Source organism: Bombina bombina, chromosome 5, assembly GCF_027579735.1.
Source record: "Bombina bombina isolate aBomBom1 chromosome 5, aBomBom1.pri, whole genome shotgun sequence".
NCBI classification, from domain to species: Eukaryota; Metazoa; Chordata; class Amphibia; order Anura; family Bombinatoridae; genus Bombina; species Bombina bombina.
This window is the reverse complement of record NC_069503.1, coordinates 256,795,017-256,814,999: the sequence shown is the minus strand read 5'-3', so window position 1 is coordinate 256,814,999 and position 19,983 is coordinate 256,795,017. Positions and strand designations below refer to the sequence as shown.

The following is a 19,983-nucleotide window of genomic DNA, read 5'->3' as shown; positions in this document are numbered from 1 at the left end:
CAAGAACGAGGCTTCTGTTGATCAGATATGTAAGGCAGCGACTTGGTCTTCACTGCACACTTTTACTAAATTTTACAAATTTGATACTTTTGCTTCTTCTGAGGCTATTTTTGGGAGAAAGGTTTTGCAAGCCGTGGTGCCTTCCATCTAGGTGACCTGATTTGCTCCCTCCCTTCATCCGTGTCCTAAAGCTTTGGTATTGGTTCCCACAAGTAAGGATGACGCCGTGGACCGGACACACCTATGTTGGAGAAAACAGAATTTATGTTTACCTGATAAATTACTTTCTCCAACGGTGTGTCCGGTCCACGGCCCGCCCTGGTTTTTTAATCAGGTCTGATAATTTATTTTCTTTAACTACAGTCACCACGGTATCATATGATTTCTCCTATGCAAATATTCCTCCTTTACGTCGGTCGAATGACTGGGGAAGGCGGAGCCTAGGAGGGATCATGTGACCAGCTTTGCTGGGCTCTTTGCCATTTCCTGTTGGGGAAGAGAATATCCCACAAGTAAGGATGACGCAGTGGACCGGACACACCGTTGGAGAAAGTAATTTATCAGGTAAACATAAATTCTGTTTTTGCTTTATATGTTGATTTTTTCTCTTACATTTTGCAAGATGTCTCAATCTGGTCCTGCCTCAGAAGTTTCTGCTGGAACATTGCTGCCTGACATCGGTTCTACCAAAGCTAAGTGCATTTGTTGTAAAATTGTAGAAATTATTTCGCCGAATGTCATTTGTAATAGTTGTCATGATAAACTTGAGTATATGCGTTCTTTATTAAAAGAAGTGTTAATTACTTTGGATATTGAGGTAACCAGTCCTATTGACGTTCAGTCTAATAAACGTTTAAATTCTGTTTTTAAACCTCCTGTGGTTTCTCCAGGGGTTTTTCCTATTCCTGAGGCTATTTCTGGTATGATTTCTAAGGAATGGAATAAGCCAGGTACTTCTTTTATTCCTTCTTCAAGGTTTAAAACATTGTATCCTTTACCAGCAAAACCTATAGCGTTTTGGGAAGAAAAAAAAAAGTTGATGGGGCTATTTCTACTCTTGCTAAACATACCACTATTCCTATGGAAGATAGTACTTCCTTTAAGGATCCTTTAGATAGGAAGCTTGAATTTTATCTAAGGAATGCCTATTTATATTCAGGTCATCTTCTCAGACCTGCAATTTCTTTGGCTGATGTTGCGGCTGCATCAACTTTCTGGTTGGAGAATTTAGCGCAACAGGAATTGGATTCTGACTTATCAAGCATTATTCGCTTCCTGCAATAAGCTAATCATTTTATTTGTGATGCCATTTTTGATATTTTCAAAATTGATGTTAGATCCATGTCTTTAGCTATATTAGCTAGAAGAGCTTTGTGGCTTAAATCTTGGAATGCTGATATGACATCTAGATCTAGATTACTATCTCTTTCTTTCCAAGGTAATACTTTATTTGGTTCTCAGTTGGATTCTATTATTTCAACTATCACTGGGGGAAAGGGAGTTTTTCTGCCTCAGGATAAAAAAACCTAAGGGTAAATCTAAGGCTTCTAACCGTTTTCGTTCCTTTCGTCAGAATAAGGAGCAAAAACTCAATCCTCCCCCCAAGGAATCTGCTTCTAATTGGAAGCCTTCCTCAAATTGGAATAAATCCAAGCCATTTAGGAAACCAAAGTCAGCTCCTAAGTCCGCATGAAGGTGCAGCCCTCATTCCAGCTCAGCTGGTAGGGGCAGATTAAGGTTTTTCAAGGATATTTGTATAAAATCTGTCCAAAATCAATGGAGCATTGTCTCTCAAGGGTATCGAATAGGATTCAGAGTAAGACCTCCTGTGAGAAGATTTTTTCTCTCACGTATCCCAGCAAATCCAGTAAAAGCTCAGGCTTTCCTGAAGTGTGTTTAAGACCTGGAGTCTTCAGGGGTAATCATGCCAGTTCCTCTTCAGGAACAAGGTTTGGGGTTTTATTCAAATCTATTCACTGTCCCAAAAAAGGAAAATGTATTCAGACCAGTTCTGGATCTGAACATTTTGAATCGTTATGTAAGAGTACCAACTTTCAAGATGGTGACTATAAGGACTATTCTGCCTTTTGTTCAGCAAGGACATTATATGTCCACAATAGACTTGCAGGATGCATACCTTCATATTCAGATTCATCCAGAACATTATCAGTTTCTGAGATTCTCTTTTCTAAACAAGCATTACCAATTTGTTGCTCTTCCATTTGGCCTAGCAACAGCTCCAAGAATCTTTTCAAAGGCTCTGGCTGCCCTATTCTCTGTAATCAGAGAACAGGGTATTGCAGTGTTTCCTTATTTGGACGATATCTTGGTACTAGCTCAGTCTTTACGTACTGCAGAATCTCACATGAATCAACTAGTGTTGTTTCTTCGGAAACATGGTTGGAGGATCAATTTACCAATGCAATGGTGCAGGGATTATACAAAGATATCACAATTAATATCCTTAAATCCCAATGTACGACACTCTCTGACATGGTGGATAGATCATCATCGTTTAGTTCAAGGGGCTTCTTTTGTTTGGCCAACTTGGACTGTGATCACAACAGATGCGAGTCTTTAAGGTTGGGGAGCTGTTTGGGGATCTCTGACAGCACAAGGGGTTTGGAAATCTCAAGAGGCGAGATTACCAATAAATATTTTAGAACTCCGTGCAATTCTCAGAGCTCTTCAGTTTTGGCCTCTCTTAAAGAGAGAACCGTTCATTTGTTTTCAGACAGACAATATCACAACAGTGGCATATGTCAATCATCAGGGTGGGACTCCCAGTCCCCAAGCTATGAAAGAAGTATCTCGGATACTTGCTTGGGCGGAATCCAGCTCCTGTCTAATCTCTGCGGTACATATCCCAGGTGTAGACAATTGAGAGGCAGATTATCTCAGCCGCCAGACTTTACATCCAGGAGAGTGGTCTCCCATCCAGATGTATTTTCTCAGATTGTTCAGATGTGGGGTCTTCCAGAGATAGATCTCATGGCCTCTCATCTAAACAAGAAACTTCCCAGATACCTGTCCAGGTCCAGGGATGTTCAGGCGGAAGCAGTGGATGTGCTGAAACTTCCTTGGTGTTATCATCCTGCTTACATTTTCCCGCTTCTAGTTCTCCTTCCAAGAGTGATCTCCAAAATCATCATGGAACAATCATTTGTGTTGCTGGTGTCTCCAGCATGCCCATACAGGTTTTGGTATGCGGATCTGGTTCGGATGTCCAGTTGCCCGCCTTGGCCACTTCCGTTACGGCCAGACCTACTATCTCAAGGTCCGTTTTTCCATCAGGATCTCAAATCATTAAATTTGAAGGTATGGAAATTGAACGCTTAGTACTAAGTCATAGAGGTTTCTCTGACTCAGTGATTAATACTATGTTACAAGCTCGTAAATTTGTCTCTAGAAAGATTTATTATGGAGTTTGGAAGACTTATATTTCATGGTGTTCTTCTCATAAATTCTCCTGGCATTCTTTTAGAATTCCTAGAATTTTACAGTTTCTTCAGGATGGTTTGGATAAGGGTTTGTCTGCAAGTTCCTTGAGAGGACAAATCTCTGCTCTTTCTGTTTTATTTCACAGAAAGATTGCTATACTTCCTGATATACACTGTTTTGTACAGGCTTTAGTTTGTATTAAGTCTGTCATTAAATCAATTTCTCCTCCTTGGAGTCTTAATTTGGTTCTGAAGGCTTTACAGGCTCCTCCTTTTGAACCTATGCATTCTTTGGACATTAAACTACTTTCTTGGAAAGTGTTGTTACTTCTGGCCATATCTTTTGTTAGAAGAGTTTCTGAGCTATCTGCTCTTTCTTGTGTGTCTCCTTTTCTGATTTTTCATCAGGATAAGGCAGTTTTGCTGACTTCTTTTCAATTTTTACCTAAGGTTGTGAATTCTAACAACATTAATAGAGAAATTGTTGTCCCTTCCTTATGTCCTAATCCTAAGAATTCTTTGGAAAGATCCTTACATTCTTTGGATGTGGTAAGAGCTTTGAAATATTATGTGGAAGCTACTAAAGATTTCAGGAAGACTTCCAGTCTATTTGTTTTATTTTCTGGTCCTAGGAAAGGTCAGAAGGCTTCTGCTATTACCTTGGCTTCTTGGTTGAAACTTTTGATTCATCAAGCTTATTTGGAGTCGGGTCAGGCCCCGCCTCAGTGAATTACAGCTCATTCTACCAGTCTCCACTTCATGGGCTTTTAAGAATGAAGCTTCAGTTGATCAGATTTGCAAAGCAGCAACTTGGTCTTCTTTGCATACATTTACTAAATTCTACCGTTTTTATGTATTTGCTTCTTCGGAAGCAGTTTTTGGTAGAAAAGTTCTTCAGGCAGCTGTTTCAGTTTGATTCTTCTGCTTTTTGATTTAAGTTTTTTTCTTTCAATTATGAAAATTAAACTTATTTTTTTTGGGTTGTGGATTAATTTTTTCAGCGAAAAATGGCTGTTTTTATTTTATTCCCTCCCTCTCTAGTGACTCTTGAGTGGAGATCCACATCTTTTTATATTGCTATCCCATACGTCACTAGCTCATGGACTCTTGCCAATTACATGAAAGAAAACATAATTTATGTAAGAACTTACCGGATAAATTAATTTATTTCATATTGGCAAGAATCCATGAGGCCCACCCTTTTTATGGTGGTTATGATTTTTTGTATAAAGCACAATTATTTCCAAATTTCTTTTGTTGATGATTTCTACTCCTTTCTTTATCACCCCACTGCTTGGCTATTCGTTAAACTGAATTGTGGGTGTGGTGAGGGGTGTATTTATAGGCATTTTGAGGTTTGGGAAACTTTGCCCCTCCTGGTAGGATTGCATATCCCATACGTCACTAGCTCATGAACTCTTGCCAATATGAAAGAAATTAATTTATCAGGTAAGTTCTTACATAAATTATGTTTTTTTTTATTTCATGATTCAGATAGAGCTTGTCATTTAAAAAAAAACACTTTCCCATTTACTTCTATTATCTAATTTGGTTTATTCTCTTAGTTTCCTTTGTTGAAAGAATACCTAGCTAGGCTCAGGTGCTGCTTATTTGCTGCACATATTTGCTTCATGCTATTGGCTCACCCACACCATTAATTTGCTCCCAGTAATGCATTGCTGCTGCTTCAACAACAGATACTAATTGAATAAAGTAAATTAGATGATAGAATTTGAAACAACTTTCCAATTTACTTCTATTCTCTCTCTAAATCAAGAAATAAATAGTTTGTTTCATGTCCCTTTAACATTCATCAGATGGAAAAAAGAGTCTATTTATTTATTTTATCTACTCTAGTTCTGCATCTTCATTAGTTTTGTCCAAATGTTTTCGCTAAGTAATTAGTGTTTTTTTTTTGTTTTGTCATGTTCATTTTTTTTTTGCAAAGAAATGTGGAAATTGATGTATCAATTATTATAGTATAATAAGTTGTATTGGTGACCATATTATCCTGTAATTTGTGCTACAGGTACCTACAGTAACACTGATGCAGCCTTGTGCTTTCCCAGTGCACTGTCTGGTTGCTGCACTCCAGTCTCCAGTTCTTATGGTGCACAGACCACAGCAACTTATGCGCAACAAGGAAGTTCCTCGCCATCTGCGTCTTCAACTAATGTTCCTGCCAGCACTTCTACTACTCAGGTAGGTACACAAGTACCCTTTTCCCCTGTTCTATCTTTCCCTTTCTTTTTATCTCTTTTTATATAGAATGCGTGTCCTGAAAACTTGCAACTGTATCCACTATTGGCTATTAAAGGGACATTAAACCCAATTTTTTTCTTTCATGATTCAGATAGAGAATACCAACTTTCTAATTTACTTCTATTATCTAATTTGCTTCATTCTCTTGATATTCTTTCCTGAAAAGCATATCTAGATAGGCTCAGTAGCTTCTGATTGGTGACTGCACATAGATACCTCATGTGATTGGCTCACCAATGTGCATTGCTATTTATTTAACAAAGGATATCTAAAGATTGCAGCAAATTAGATAATAGAAGTAAATTGTATTCTCTATCTGAATCATGAAAGAAAAACTTGGGGTTTAGTGGCCCTTTAAAGCTATCATCTGTACATTGCTTTAGTTGTTTTCTTACAAAATGATTTTTACTTTCTCTTTATTTATAAATATTGAAAGATCCCTGGGGGGGGGTTTAGCAGCTAGAAACAAAATATTGGCGCATAACACTAAGAATTTTGCGTATTATACACATTAGTTTTAGGTCATTGAGTTTTACTTTGGACTCCTAAGTAATGAAAACTAAGGCCATATTTGATCAGAAAAAGTGTGCCAATAGGAAGCGTTATTTGAATTCTTATTTTATCAGCCTATGCAAATTGTGGTAGAATTTAAATATATTTACCAGCTTTTCTGTAAAGTGGTAAACATTTTTTACTTTTTATGTTTTGTAAATTGTCTTGGAAACCAATACATTTTCTTACTTTCCTCTAGGTTTCCATTTCTGTTCCTTTTATAAGACTTTTACTTTCTTTAAAATGCTCTTTCTTTTTGTGCTATATATAGTAAGGTCCTTAAAGAGACATTAAAGTCCACATTTAAACTGTCATGATTCAGATAGACCATTACATTTCTTTTAAATTCACTTCTATTATCAAATGAACTTTCTCTGGAAACCTTTGTTGAAAATAATACCAATTTCCATCCTCTACTTAGCGGCAAGATTTTCATGATGTGTTGAGTACTCAATGTCTCTGTACAACAAAGTTTTTGTGATATCGGGTGCGTTGTAAAAACTTCTGTCAGTGATTGTACGAGTCTGCAAAAAACAATAGTTGACAACAGCAGTGGATATATTTAAGCAAATGCATTTTCTGTTAAAACATTTATTTTCAAGGTTTTGGCACGTCCAGAAACTAAATGTCCTTGAGCACATGTAGGATTTATCTTGTATAGTAGCATGATTAGAACTGCCTCTAACCTTTCACTATAGAGACTTTAAGTGGTTTCTTCTGACTTTCAAACCCCTCATAGGAACAGACCCTCTAAGAAGCTCTTTAAAGACCTACTTCTCCAAATTATTGTTATTGAACAGAAATACCATGTGCTTTGTGGGTTTACATGTTTTGTAGCATTAGGATGGGACATTTCATTACGCTTTCAATATATTAAGCTGAAATTATCAGCACGTGAAAGCACTTTATGTGAATGATGTATTTTGTGAAATAACAGCCACAGCTTTCAGTGGATTTTGCTTTTAAAATTGAATTTGCTTTTTATCTTTTCTGTATGATAGATGTAAGCTCTAAAGAAGTGGGAGTGTTTTTGATGTATTTAAGGAATTTTTAGTGTAAAGTTCTTTATTTTTCCCTGGGTAAACAAATTTTCTAGCATAAAGTATCACTGATTTTGTATGTGAAAAAAACACGCTGCCTGGTTTGGTTTCTGCACATATACTGTATTGCCCGCTCTATTGACTAACACAGGCACATGCTTTTGCTTCTGTGTACAGTATTAGTCTAATAATCCACCAAGACAGGTTGCGCATGCACAATAGCTCAGTGCGCCCTATTAACTTTTCTTCTAATCCAGAGCATTTTTCAAGAATGCCATTCAATTTGAAATAAAATGGAAAGTTTTTCCAGGAGAACTCATTTGCAGCACCCACAGGCCTGTTTCTGAGCAATTGAGTGGCATATGAGTCTCTCTATATATACTCTATATTGCCAAAAGAATGTTGTCAACCCTACTAAATCCAGCGTGTAGCCATGAAATCTCCATAGACAAAAGTTAGCAGTACAATAGGTTGTACTGAAGAGCTCAGTGACTTAGGATACCACCTTTACCTCAAATCAGTTTGTGATAATACTGCCCTAGTCAGCTAGAAGTTCTATTATTGTGAAGTGGAAATGTCCAGGAGCAACAGCCCAGCCACATAGTGGTAGACCCTGCAAACTCACACAGCAAGGCCGTTAAGTGCTGAAACATGTAGCATATAAAAAAAAAAGTAGACATCTTGCAGTTATCTCCAAAGGCTTATGCTATGAAATACTAGGTTAAGAGTACCAATATTTTTGTCCATGCCGTTCTCATTTGTTTTACTGTTTAAAGCAATATGTGAGGTTATATCAAAAGTGCAGTTTCTGTTCTATTACAATTGAAATAATGGATACCAAATACTTTTGTCAATATTTACTTAGTTCAGAGAAAATTGTGCATTTTCCTAAAAAAAGAAAATGGAAGACTACCAATACTTTTGGCCACGTGTGTATATAGATAGAGATGCTCTTCTGATTACCATTTGAATTTTTATTCTTTATCTGCATCCAAAATATTTTGTATAGTTATCCAGGGTTTTAGACATTTTGGTAGGTTGATTAGTCTTGCAGAGCACAAGTTGAAACAGAGTTCACTTTTAGTAGTAATCGCAGTTACAGAACGTTTTTCTTTTCAAGCAAGTGATTGCACTGTAACCATAGTTCTGTAGTTTGAGCAACAGAAAGTTGTTCAATTTAATAGATTTTCATGTAAGATTTTTCAGCTCTAAATTTCCTATCTCAATGGTATTGTAAACCCACGGTTTTTCACATATTAGCACATCAAGTCAGGCTCTCTTAAAGTTAATGGTTGGTAGTAGTCAAATATTCCTGGACAGTAATTACAACGGATGCTAGTCTGGTCTCAGTTTGCAGAGCTCACGGTTGGTGATGCCTACCCTGCTTATAAACATTTTTGAAAGCAGGATAATATGTCAAATTGGAAAATGACAAATATTGTTTACCTTGTCGCCAAAAAGGATATATTGAAAGCTCTATTAGAAAGTTAGACCTGTGTTATAGTCAGTATAGCCCCAGTGACTTCTGTAAAGACAGAACATTTGTGGCACAAGCTTTTAAAAGAAATATAATACAAAATGTCTATTGGCCTTCTTGATATTGCAACTTATTAGGCTTGGTATAATTGCTGGTGATGTTGAAAGAACAGGCTGAATGCAGGTTGTTGTTTTTTTTATGTTGAATTCCACTGATCCCCGGTCTTAATGAACAAATGACCTTTAGTTTCTTTTTTTATGATGTAGTAATGATGTTTGTGGATAAAGGATATATGTTCTAGTAATTAGAAGTTGTATTCATTGACTAAAAAATTGTATACAGTTCTTGTCTGTATACTTTGGTATCTTTCAATTTAGATGGTTATGCAATTAGAACTGTATATGTTTCATTAAGCTAGAGATAATATATATTATCTACAAGATATGGTTCAATTTCATTTTAATTATGTTGTCACTTTATTCTTCACGCATTAAAACTATTCATATCCATAAACCAAAATGTTTACAGTTATTGAATTGAAATATAAAATCTCAAAATTATGTAAGAGACGTTTAGTTGTTATTTTGTTTATTATTTGGGTTTAATTCCTTATGAGAAATACAATTTCTTTCTAATGACACGGCGATTCCACAGATCATCATAATTACTGTTGGGAATATCACTCCTGGCCAGCAGGAGGAGGCAAAGAGTATCACTTCCCTACCCACAAACCCAAATCATTATCTTTGCCTGCAGTGCAAGGATGAGGTGAAGTTTAGGTGTCTGATAAGAAGTTTTCTTCATTTCAAGATTTTATTATTTTAAAGCAGTGCAGGTTTGCTCTGATGTTTTCTGGGGTCTAGTCGTAGTCCATGTCAGTCTCTTCAGTAGGGCAGTGGTGGCTTTTGAGCACTTGGGAACTTGGGTGGTACAATCCTCACTGCGCTTTCTCAAGATTTTGCTGCCCTATTCAGAAAGCCTGAGTTCGCTTACTCAGATTCTTTCTTCTTCCACAGGTTCATGTGAGGTATGGGATCCTCTCAAACCAGGTGAGCTGTCCTGCTGCCGGTCAGATGGTTTTAAGGTAAGTGCCATATTTATTTTTCTTGGAAAGGAGAATTTGGCACTTCTGCAGCTAGGTGCTGCTTAACAGGAACGTTTATTTTCAGCCAGTAGAGAAAGGGTTAATATAAACAGGCAGTTTGCCATGGCACTGTGGACTGTGTTCGAGCAGTGTATGACGCAGTTGTCAGCTCAGTTGTTAGTGCTGCTGTTGCGAGTCCGGATCGGTTCAGGCTGCAGGACAGGTAGGCACCTCAGTAAAACTCAGTAAAACTGCTGAGGTGTTTGGGTTCCTGGGGCTTTTGTTTTAAAGAGCTAGTGTGATGGAAACAATATTTAATCAATATTTAAAGGCACAGTATTTTTTCTTTAAGTGCAAATAAATAAAGTTTATTTTTTCTCTTGTCATTTTTATTAAAATGGACCAAGAAGTCTTACAGATTGTTGCATGTCAACTTTATGATTCTCAGATGGAACCCACAGTTCCTTTTTGTTGTATAGAGAGAACTTTAAGTTTGTCAGTATATACTAAGGTTATAACACAATTTATTTAATAATTATTCATTAAAACAAACCCCCAATAAAATGCATATACGAAACAATTAAAAATTAATATTTTATTCCTAAATCATTTATATTAGTTATAGTTGTAAACACATGAATCAAATGATACACACTTATGTTGTTACAATATTCTTTACAAAGCAAACCAAATGTGCCTTTAGAATTAACCTTATTCACAATTTAATTGCATTACATCACCACAATGAAATACCAAAGTATGGGCCACTAACTTTCAGACCAGTACAACTAAACTACTTAGCCTAAAATTTATCCTATATAACTCCAATTATATACATCAGAAATTATATATATTATTAATGCAAACAACCAAATTATATGCCAATTTATTTGAGCTGAAATAAATTACTTAGCATACAAAAAACTAGCTTAAAACTACACAGGACTGTGAATATGAGTTTAAAATACAAAGTGCCCTTTTAAATTTACTAACTGTTATTAGACTGTAGCAACAATGAATGTATTTGCTTTAAAATATTAAAATATAGAACAGTAATACATCACCAAAATGAACCAATTCAGTATTCCAGACTTTTCAAAATAGATTCAGATCACCTAATATAAAGAAAGGTTATTGCATAGATCAAGATGGAAGTCCCAGATTTCGCTTAAAGTGATTGTGTCCCAAATATGGCAGCCAGTTATTCAATCACAAATTTCAGCAGACAAAAGACTGCCCTCTATCTCATTTTGCATGAGGTTATATCACGTGATATACCACACCCTTTTTATTCTTATCCTAATCATTGGTGATTATTTTGAAACGCACCACGGAAGCTTGTCTCGATTGGCCCTTCGGATGCTTAGCATTGATTGGTTATTTGGGAGATGCCTCCCTGATTGGTTCATCTGGCTCTGCATGTGTTCCAATAGTTAATTTATTTGGCTGTCATACCAGTTTTAATCCCCTAGGGGGCAGCAGACAACCACAAATAGTCTCACCATCAATTATTGCCACAGTTCAATATCTCCTCATATTGTTTATATTCAACATACTATAATTCCTAGTATTAATAAGTCACATGTTCAAATACACTTGGATCACACAGTACCATTTTTTCTGATCATTTTAAGACCGAACGTGAAAATATTCCACTTATGATATATTAAAAATGCATTTAAAAATCATATTAATAAGCAATTGCACTGTCAATTATTTGCTCTCCCCAGAATCATAGTATTTAACATCCTGGCACAGATCCATGTTTATGGCTAATATTCATAGGACATCTTGCTGTCTGTAAAATAAAGAAACAAATGTTACCATTTTGAAACAAACATTTATACATCTACCATACAGCTATTCATTACATTCAGTATACACTTATCTAATATGTTACTGTTAGGCATTTCCTCTCAGGATATATATATATATATATATATATTTATACAGTCTGAGAATCAATTATACTTGAAATTTAAACACAAGTTGTATTTAAAAATGACATTTTAAAGCTACAATACAAACGTGTTTCTGTTTGGTCAGCACAGATGTTTATTTGAGGTTTAGGAGCAATTAACAGATATGTGCTAATTACTATATTCCTGGCTTTAGTGATGCATATCTTCCACCAAAAGCGTTTTCACAGACATTTAGGCTCCCTCTGTATTGAGCAGTGAGGGGGTCTGTAAATCTATTATCCATTTTGGGCAGGAAACTCCATATATGGACCTACACATCTGAGGGTTTCAAAATGCTAATATTTACTTTTTACTGGTCCACTGGCCTTATTTATACAACGGTCTAAATCCTTTGTTCTCTCTCTGTGTAATTTTGCATATTGAGTGGGGGAGGATTGAATTGTGGTCAGCCGGGCATCTGTCTCATTGTATACTTATTTGATCTTATTATATATATATATATATATATATATATATATATATATATATATATATATATATATATATATATATATATATATATATAAAATATCTACTGACATTCACAGATACCCTGACAAGTTACAGAAAAAAAATATTTTTATTTCTCCAACATAGGTGTGTCCGGTCCACGGCGTCATCCTTACTTGTGGGATATTCTCCTCCCCAACAGGAAATGGCAAAGAGCCCAGCAAAGCTGGCCATATAGTCCCTCCTAGGCTCCGCCTACCCTAGTCATTCTCTTTGCCGTTGCACAGGCAACATCTCCACGGAGATGGCTTAGAGTTTTTTGGTGTTTAAATGTAGTTTTTGTTCTTCAATCAAGAGTTTGTTATTTTAAAATAGTGCTGGTATGTACTATTTACTCTGAAACAGAAAAGAGATGAAGATTTCTGTTTGTAAGAGGAAAATGATTTTAGCAACCGTTACTAAAATCAATAGCTGTTTCCACACAGGACTGTTGAGATGAAGTAACTTCAGTTGGGGGAAACAGTGGGCAGACTTTGCTGCTTGAGGTATGACACATTTCTAACAAGACTCGGTAATGCTGGAAGCTGTCATTTTCCCTATGGGAACCGGTAAGCCATTTTCTTAGTTTAAGTAAAAGAATAAAGGGCTTCATTAGGGCTTAAAAAAATGGTAGACATTTCTTCTGTTAAGTGTGATCAGTCCACGGGTCATCATTACTTCTGGGATATTACTCCTCCCCAACAGGAAGTGCAAGAGGATTCACCCAGCAGAGCTGCATATAGCTCCTCCCCTCTACGTCACTCCCAGTCATTCTCTTGCACCCAACGACTAGATAGGATGTGTGAGAGGACTATGGTGATTATACTTAGTTTTATATCTTCAATCAAAAGTTTGTTATTTTAAAATAGCACCGGAGTGTGTTGTTACCTCTCTGGCAGAGTTTGAAGAAGAATCTACCAGAGTTTTGCTATGATTTTAGCCGGAGTAGTTAAGATCATATTGCTGTTCTCGGCCATCTGAGGAGTGAGGTAAACTTCAGATCAGGGGACAGCGGGCAGATGAATCTGCATAGAGGTATGTAGCAGTTTTTATTTTCTGACAATGGAATTGATGAGAAAATTCTGCCATACCGATATAATGTCATGCATGTATACTTTACACTTCAGTATTCTGGGGAATGGTACTTCACTAGAATTACACTGTAAGAAATACATAAAGCTGTTTAATAACTAGAGATTATGTTTAACGTTTTTGCTGGAATGTAAAATCGTTTTCATTTGCTGAGGTACTGTGTGAATAAATGTTTGGGCACTATTTTTCCACTTGGCAGTTGCTTAATCTGTTTTTCTGACAGTTTCTGTTCTCCCTCACTGCTGTGTGTGAGGGGGAGGGGCCGTTTTTTGGCGCTTTTTCTATGCATCAAATATTTCAGTCAGCAACTCATTGTATTCCCTGCATGATCCGGTTCATCTCTACAGAGCTCAGGGGTCTTCAAAACTTATTTTGAGGGAGGTAATTTCTCTCAGCAGAGCTGTGAGAATTATAGTTTGACTGAGATAAAAAACGTTTATTCTGTAATTTGTTTCCTGCTTTCAGAATTTGTTATCTTTGCTAATGGGATTAAACCTTTGCTAAAGTTGTGTTGTTTACAAGGATTGAGGCTATAACTGTTTCAATTTATTAATTTTCAACTGTCATAGATCTTCTGTGCTTCTTAAAGGCACAGTACATTTTAATATTATTCTAATTGAATTGTATTTCCAAGTTGCAAGTTTATTTGCTAGTGTGTTAAACATGTCTGATTCAGAGGATGATACCTGTGTCATTTGTTGCAATGCCAAAGTGGAGCCCAATAGAAATTTATGTACTAACTGTATTGATCCTACTTTAAATAAAAGTCAATCTGTACAAATTGAACAAATTTCACCAAACAACGAGGGGAGAGTTATGCCGACTAACTCGCCTCACGTGTCAGTACCTACATCTCCCGCTCAGAGGGAGGTGCGTGATATTGTAGCGCCGAGTACATCTGGGCGGCCATTACAAATCACATTACAGGATATGGCTACTGTTATGACTGAGGTTTTGGCTAAATTACCAGAACTAAGAGGTAAGCGTGATCACTCTGGGGTGAGAACAGAGTGCGCTGATAATATTAGGGCCATGTCAGACACTGCGTCACAGGTGGCAGAACATGAGGACGGAGAACTTCATTCTGTGGGTGACGGTTCTGATCCAAACAGACTGGATTCAGATATTTCAAATTTTAAATTTAAACTGGAAAACCTCCGTGTATTACTAGGGGAGGTGTTAGCGGCTCTGAATGATTGTAACACAGTTGCAATACCAGAGAAAATGTGTAGGTTGGATAAATATTTTGCGGTACCGACGAGTACTGAGGTTTTTCCTATACCTAAGAGACTTACTGAAATTGTTACTAAGGAGTGGGATAGACCCGGTGTGCCGTTCTCACCCCCTCCGATATTTAGAAAAATGTTTCCAATAGACGCCACCACAAGGGACTTATGGCAAACGGTCCCTAAGGTGGAGGGAGCAGTTTCTACCTTAGCTAAGCGTACCACTATCCCGGTGGAGGATAGCTGTGCTTTTTCAGATCCAATGGATAAAAAGTTAGAGGGTTACCTTAAGAAAATGTTTGTTCAACAAGGTTTTATATTGCAACCCCTTGCATGCATTGCGCCGATCACGGCTGCAGCGGCATTCTGGATTGAGTCTCTGGAAGAGAACATTGGTTCAGCTACTCTGGACGACATTACGGACAGGCTTAGAGTCCTTAAACTAGCTAATTCATTCATTTTGGAGGCCGTGGTACATCTTACTAAACTTACTGCGAAGAATTCTGGATTCGCCATTCAGGCACGCAGGGCGCTGTGGCTAAAATCCTGGTCAGCTGATGTTACTTCTAAGTCTAAATTGCTTAATATACCTTTCAAAGGGCAGACCTTATTCGGGCCCGGGTTGAAAGAGATTATCGCTGACATTACAGGAGGTAAAGGCCATGCCCTGCCTCAGGACAAAGCCAAAGCCAAGACTAGACAGTCTAATTTTCGTTCCTTTCGTAATTTCAAAGCAGGAGCAGCATCAACTTCCTCTGCACCAAAACAGGAAGGAGCTGTTGCTCGCTACAGACAAGGCTGGAAACCTAACCAGTCCTGGAACAAGGGCAAGCAGACTAGGAAACCTGCTGCTGCCCCTAAAACAGCATGAATTGAGGGCCCCCGATCCGGGATCGGATCTAGTGGGGGGCAGACTTTCTCTCTTCGCCCAGGCTTGGGCAAGAGATGTTCAGGATCCCTGGGCGCTAGAGATAATATCTCAGGGATACCTTCTGGACTTCAAATACTCTCCTCCAAGAGAGAGATTTCATCTGTCAAGATTGTCAACAATCCAGACAAAGAAAGAGGCGTTTCTACGCTGCGTACAAGAGCTCTTGTTAATGGGAGTAATCCATCCAGTTCCACGATCGGAACAGGGACAGGGGTTTTACTCAAATCTGTTTGTGGTTCCCAAAAAAGAGGGAACTTTCAGACCAATCCTGGACTTAAAGATCCTAAACAAATTCCTAAGAGTTCCATCGTTCAAGATGGAGACTATTCGGACAATTTTACCTATGATCCAAGAGGGTCAATACATGACCACTGTAGATTTAAAAGATGCTTACCTTCACATACCGATTCACAAAGATCATTATCGGTACCTAAGGTTTGCCTTCCTAGACAGGCATTACCAGTTTGTGGCTCTTCCATTCGGATTGGCTACAGCTCCAAGAATCTTCACAAAGGTTCTGGGTGCTCTTCTGGCGGTACTAAGACCGCGGGGAATCTCGGTAGCTCCATACCTAGACGACATTCTGATACAAGCTTCAAGCTTTCAAACTGCCAAGTCTCATACAGAGTTAGTGCTGGCATTTCTAAGGTCACATGGATGGAAGGTGAACGAAAAGAAAAGTTCACTCGTTCCACTCACAAGAGTTCCCTTCCTGGGGACTCTTATAGATTCTGTAGAAATTAAGATTTACCTGACAGAGGACAGGCTAACAAGACTTCAAAGTGCTTGCCGCACCCTTCATTCCATTCAACACCCGTCAGTGGCTCAATGCATGGAGGTAATCGGCTTAATGGTAGCGGCAATGGACATAGTACCCTTTGCACGCTTACACCTCAGACCACTGCAACTGTGCATGCTAAGTCAGTGGAATGGGGATTACTCAGACTTATCCCCTTCTCTGAATCTGGATCAAGAGACCAGAAATTCTCTTCTATGGTGGCTTTCTCTGCCACATCTGTCCAGGGGGATGCCATTCAGCAGACCAGACTGGACAATTGTAACAACAGACGCCAGCCTTCTAGGTTGGGGTGCCGTCTGGAATTCTCTGAAGGCTCAGGGACAATGGAGTCAGGAGGAGAGTCTCCTGCCAATAAACATTCTGGAATTGAGAGCAGTTCTCAATGCCCTCCTGGCTTGGCCCCAGTTGACAACTCGGGGGTTCATCAGGTTTCAGTCGGACAACATCACGACTGTAGCTTACATCAACCATCAGGGAGGGACAAGAAGCTCCCTAGCTATGATGGAAGTATCAAAGATAATTTGCTGGGCAGAGTCTCACTCTTGCCACCTGTCAGCAATCCACATCCCGGGAGTGGAGAACTGGGAGGCGGATTTCTTAAGTCGTCAGACTTTTCATCCGGGGGAGTGGGAACTTCATCCGGAGGTCTTTGCCCAAATACTTCGACGTTGGGGCATACCAGAGAGAGATCTCATGGCGTCTCGACAGAACGCCAAGCTTCCTCGTTACGGGTCCAGATCCAGGGATCCAGGAGCAGTCCTGATAGATGCTCTGACAGCACCTTGGGACTTCAGGATGGCTTACGTGTTTCCACCCTTCCCGTTGCTTCCTCGATTGATTGCCAGAATCAAACAAGAGAGAGCATCAGTGATTCTAATAGCACCTGCGTGGCCACGCAGGACTTGGTATGCAGACCTGGTGGACATGTCATCCTGTCCACCTTGGTCTCTACCTCTGAAACAGGACCTTCTGATACAGGGTCCCTTCAAACATCAAAATCTAACTTCTCTGAAGCTGACTGCTTGGAAATTGAACGCTTGATTTTATCAAGACGTGGATTTTCTGAGTCAGTTATTGATACCTTAATACAGGCTAGGAAACCTGTTACCAGAAAGATTTACCATAAGATATGGCGTAAATACCTATATTGGTGTGAATCCAAAGGTTACTCTTGGAGTAAGGTTAGGATTCCTAGGATATTGTCTTTTCTACAAGAAGGTTTAGAAAAGGGTTTATCTGCTAGTTCATTAAAGGGACAGATCTCAGCTCTGTCCATTCTGTTACACAAACGTCTGTCAGAAGTTCCTGACGTCCAGGCTTTTTGTCAGGCTTTGGCCAGAATTAAGCCTGTGTTTAAAACTGTTGCTCCACCATGGAGTTTAAACCTTGTTCTTAATGTTTTACAGGGCGTTCCGTTTGAACCCCTTCATTCCATTGATATAAAGTTGTTATCTTGGAAAGTTCTATTTTTAATGGCTATTTCCTCGGCTCGAAGAGTCTCTGAATTATCAGCCTTACATTGTGATTCTCCTTATTTGATTTTTCATTCGGATAAGGTAGTCCTGCATACTAAACCTGGGTTCTTACCTAAGGTAGTTACTAACAGGAATATCAATCAAGAGATTGTTGTTCCTTCTTTATGCCCAAATCCTTCTTCAAAGAAGGAACGTCTACTGCACAACCTGGATGTAGTCCGTGCTCTAAAATTTTACTTACAGGCAACTAAGGAATTTCGACAAACGTCTTCTCTGTTTGTCATTTACTCTGGGCAGAGGAGAGGTCAAAAAGCTTCCGCTACCTCTCTTTCTTTTTGGCTTCGTAGCATAATTCGTTTAGCTTATGAGACTGCTGGACAGCAGCCTCCTGAAAGAATTACAGCTCATTCTACTAGAGCTGTGGCTTCCACTTGGGCCTTCAAGAATGAGGCCTCTGTTGAACAGATTTGCAAGGCTGCAACTTGGTCTTCGCTTCATACTTTTTCCAAATTTTACAAATTTGACACTTTTGCTTCATCGGAGGCTATTTTTGGGAGAAAGGTTCTTCAGGCAGTGGTTCCTTCTGTATAAAGAGCCTGCCTATCCCTCCCGTCATCCGTGTACTTTTGCTTTGGTATTGGTATCCCAGAAGTAATGATGACCCGTGGACTGATCACACTTAACAGAAGAAAACATAATTTATGCTTACCTGATAAATTCCTTTCTTCTGTAGTGTGATCAGTCCACGGCCCGCCCTGTTTTTAAGGCAGGTAAATATTTTTTAATTTATACTCCAGTCACCACTTCACCCTTGGCTTTTCCTTTCTCGTTGGTCCTTGGTCGAATGACTGGGAGTGACGTAGAGGGGAGGAGCTATATGCAGCTCTGCTGGGTGAATCCTCTTGCACTTCCTGTTGGGGAGGAGTAATATCCCAGAAGTAATGATGACCCGTGGACTGATCACACTACAGAAGAAAGGAATTTATCAGGTAAGCATAAATTATGTTTTTTCTGGGCTAAAACGATTACTTTACTAAGTATATTTGGCAGATTATTACTTTTAATAGTTGTTAAATCTTGGGGATTGTTTTAATAAAAACGGCAGGCACTGTATTGGACACCTTTTTCACTGGGGGCCTTTTCTAGTCATAGAGCCTCATTTTCGCGCCTCTAATGCGCAGTTGTTTTTGGAAAGCATGGCATGCAGATGCATGGGTGAGGAGCTAAGAACCACTGAAAAAGCTTATAGAAGGCATCATTTGGTATCGTATTCCCCTCTGGGCTTGGTTGGGTCTCAGCAAAGCAGATACCTGGGACTGTATAGGGCAGAGCTTTCCAAACTTTTCATGTTGGTGACACACTTTTTAGACCTACATAATTTCGCGACACAGTAATTCAGTTGTACTGGCAAACAGAAGGTTAAACTAACTTGTTTTAAGAGATATGGACACAAACATAAATGATATAATAACGAAATGTATTTACAAGTAACCGTATGTATGTGCAAGAATTAAAAAAATGTTTAATAACACCAATAGCTACTTACTATTTTAATGGGGTTGATGGGATGAACACAATTTCTGAATATTTGGTGGAATATTGGATAAATACACTTGCATTTCATCATCAAGCATTTTTAAGCTTCCACTTCCTATCCATATATCAAGAGCAGGAGCAGCAATGCATTACTGGGAGCTAGCTGCAAAAAAAACCCCCACTGACTTCTGACTTCAGCTCAGCATTTAACCTGCCGCCCTCAGAGCTCGGTGAGTCCGATTGACTAGTGCCCACGCTGCAAACACACTGCTGTCCCACTCACTGACTACACCTGCAGTCACGAGCCAATTAAGGAGGCACACATGCAGTCAGGATCCAATGTGCCGCCAAATCCGCCAATGGGAATAGTTTCAGTTCCCACTGAGCTGCACCAATAGGTTAAGATGATCTGTGACCCCTAGGTATCAATCACGTGTCAACCATGTGATATGCGTAGCAGGCAGGCGGAAAGTCAGAAACAAAAAAAATATATTTTTTTTAAAAAATTTGTGCTGAAGCAGGGACACACCTACACACTGCTGCCGACACACTAGTGTGTCCCGACACACAGTTTGGAAAGCACTGGTATAGGGGTTAAATGTAAAAACGGCTCCGGTTC

General features: G+C 38.7%; 1 protein-coding gene across 1 annotated transcript in view; it reads left to right on the top strand.

Moving 5' to 3' along the window:
* The window catches only part of MLLT10 (MLLT10 histone lysine methyltransferase DOT1L cofactor), a gene marked incomplete in the record, with an annotated part of 665,806 nt that overhangs the window by 456,300 nt on the left and 189,523 nt on the right, over positions 1 to 19,983 (top strand). The window contains 1 exon segment of the mRNA XM_053713959.1: positions 5,470 to 5,642. Coding sequence (XP_053569934.1) covers positions 5,470 to 5,642 — 173 coding nt within the window.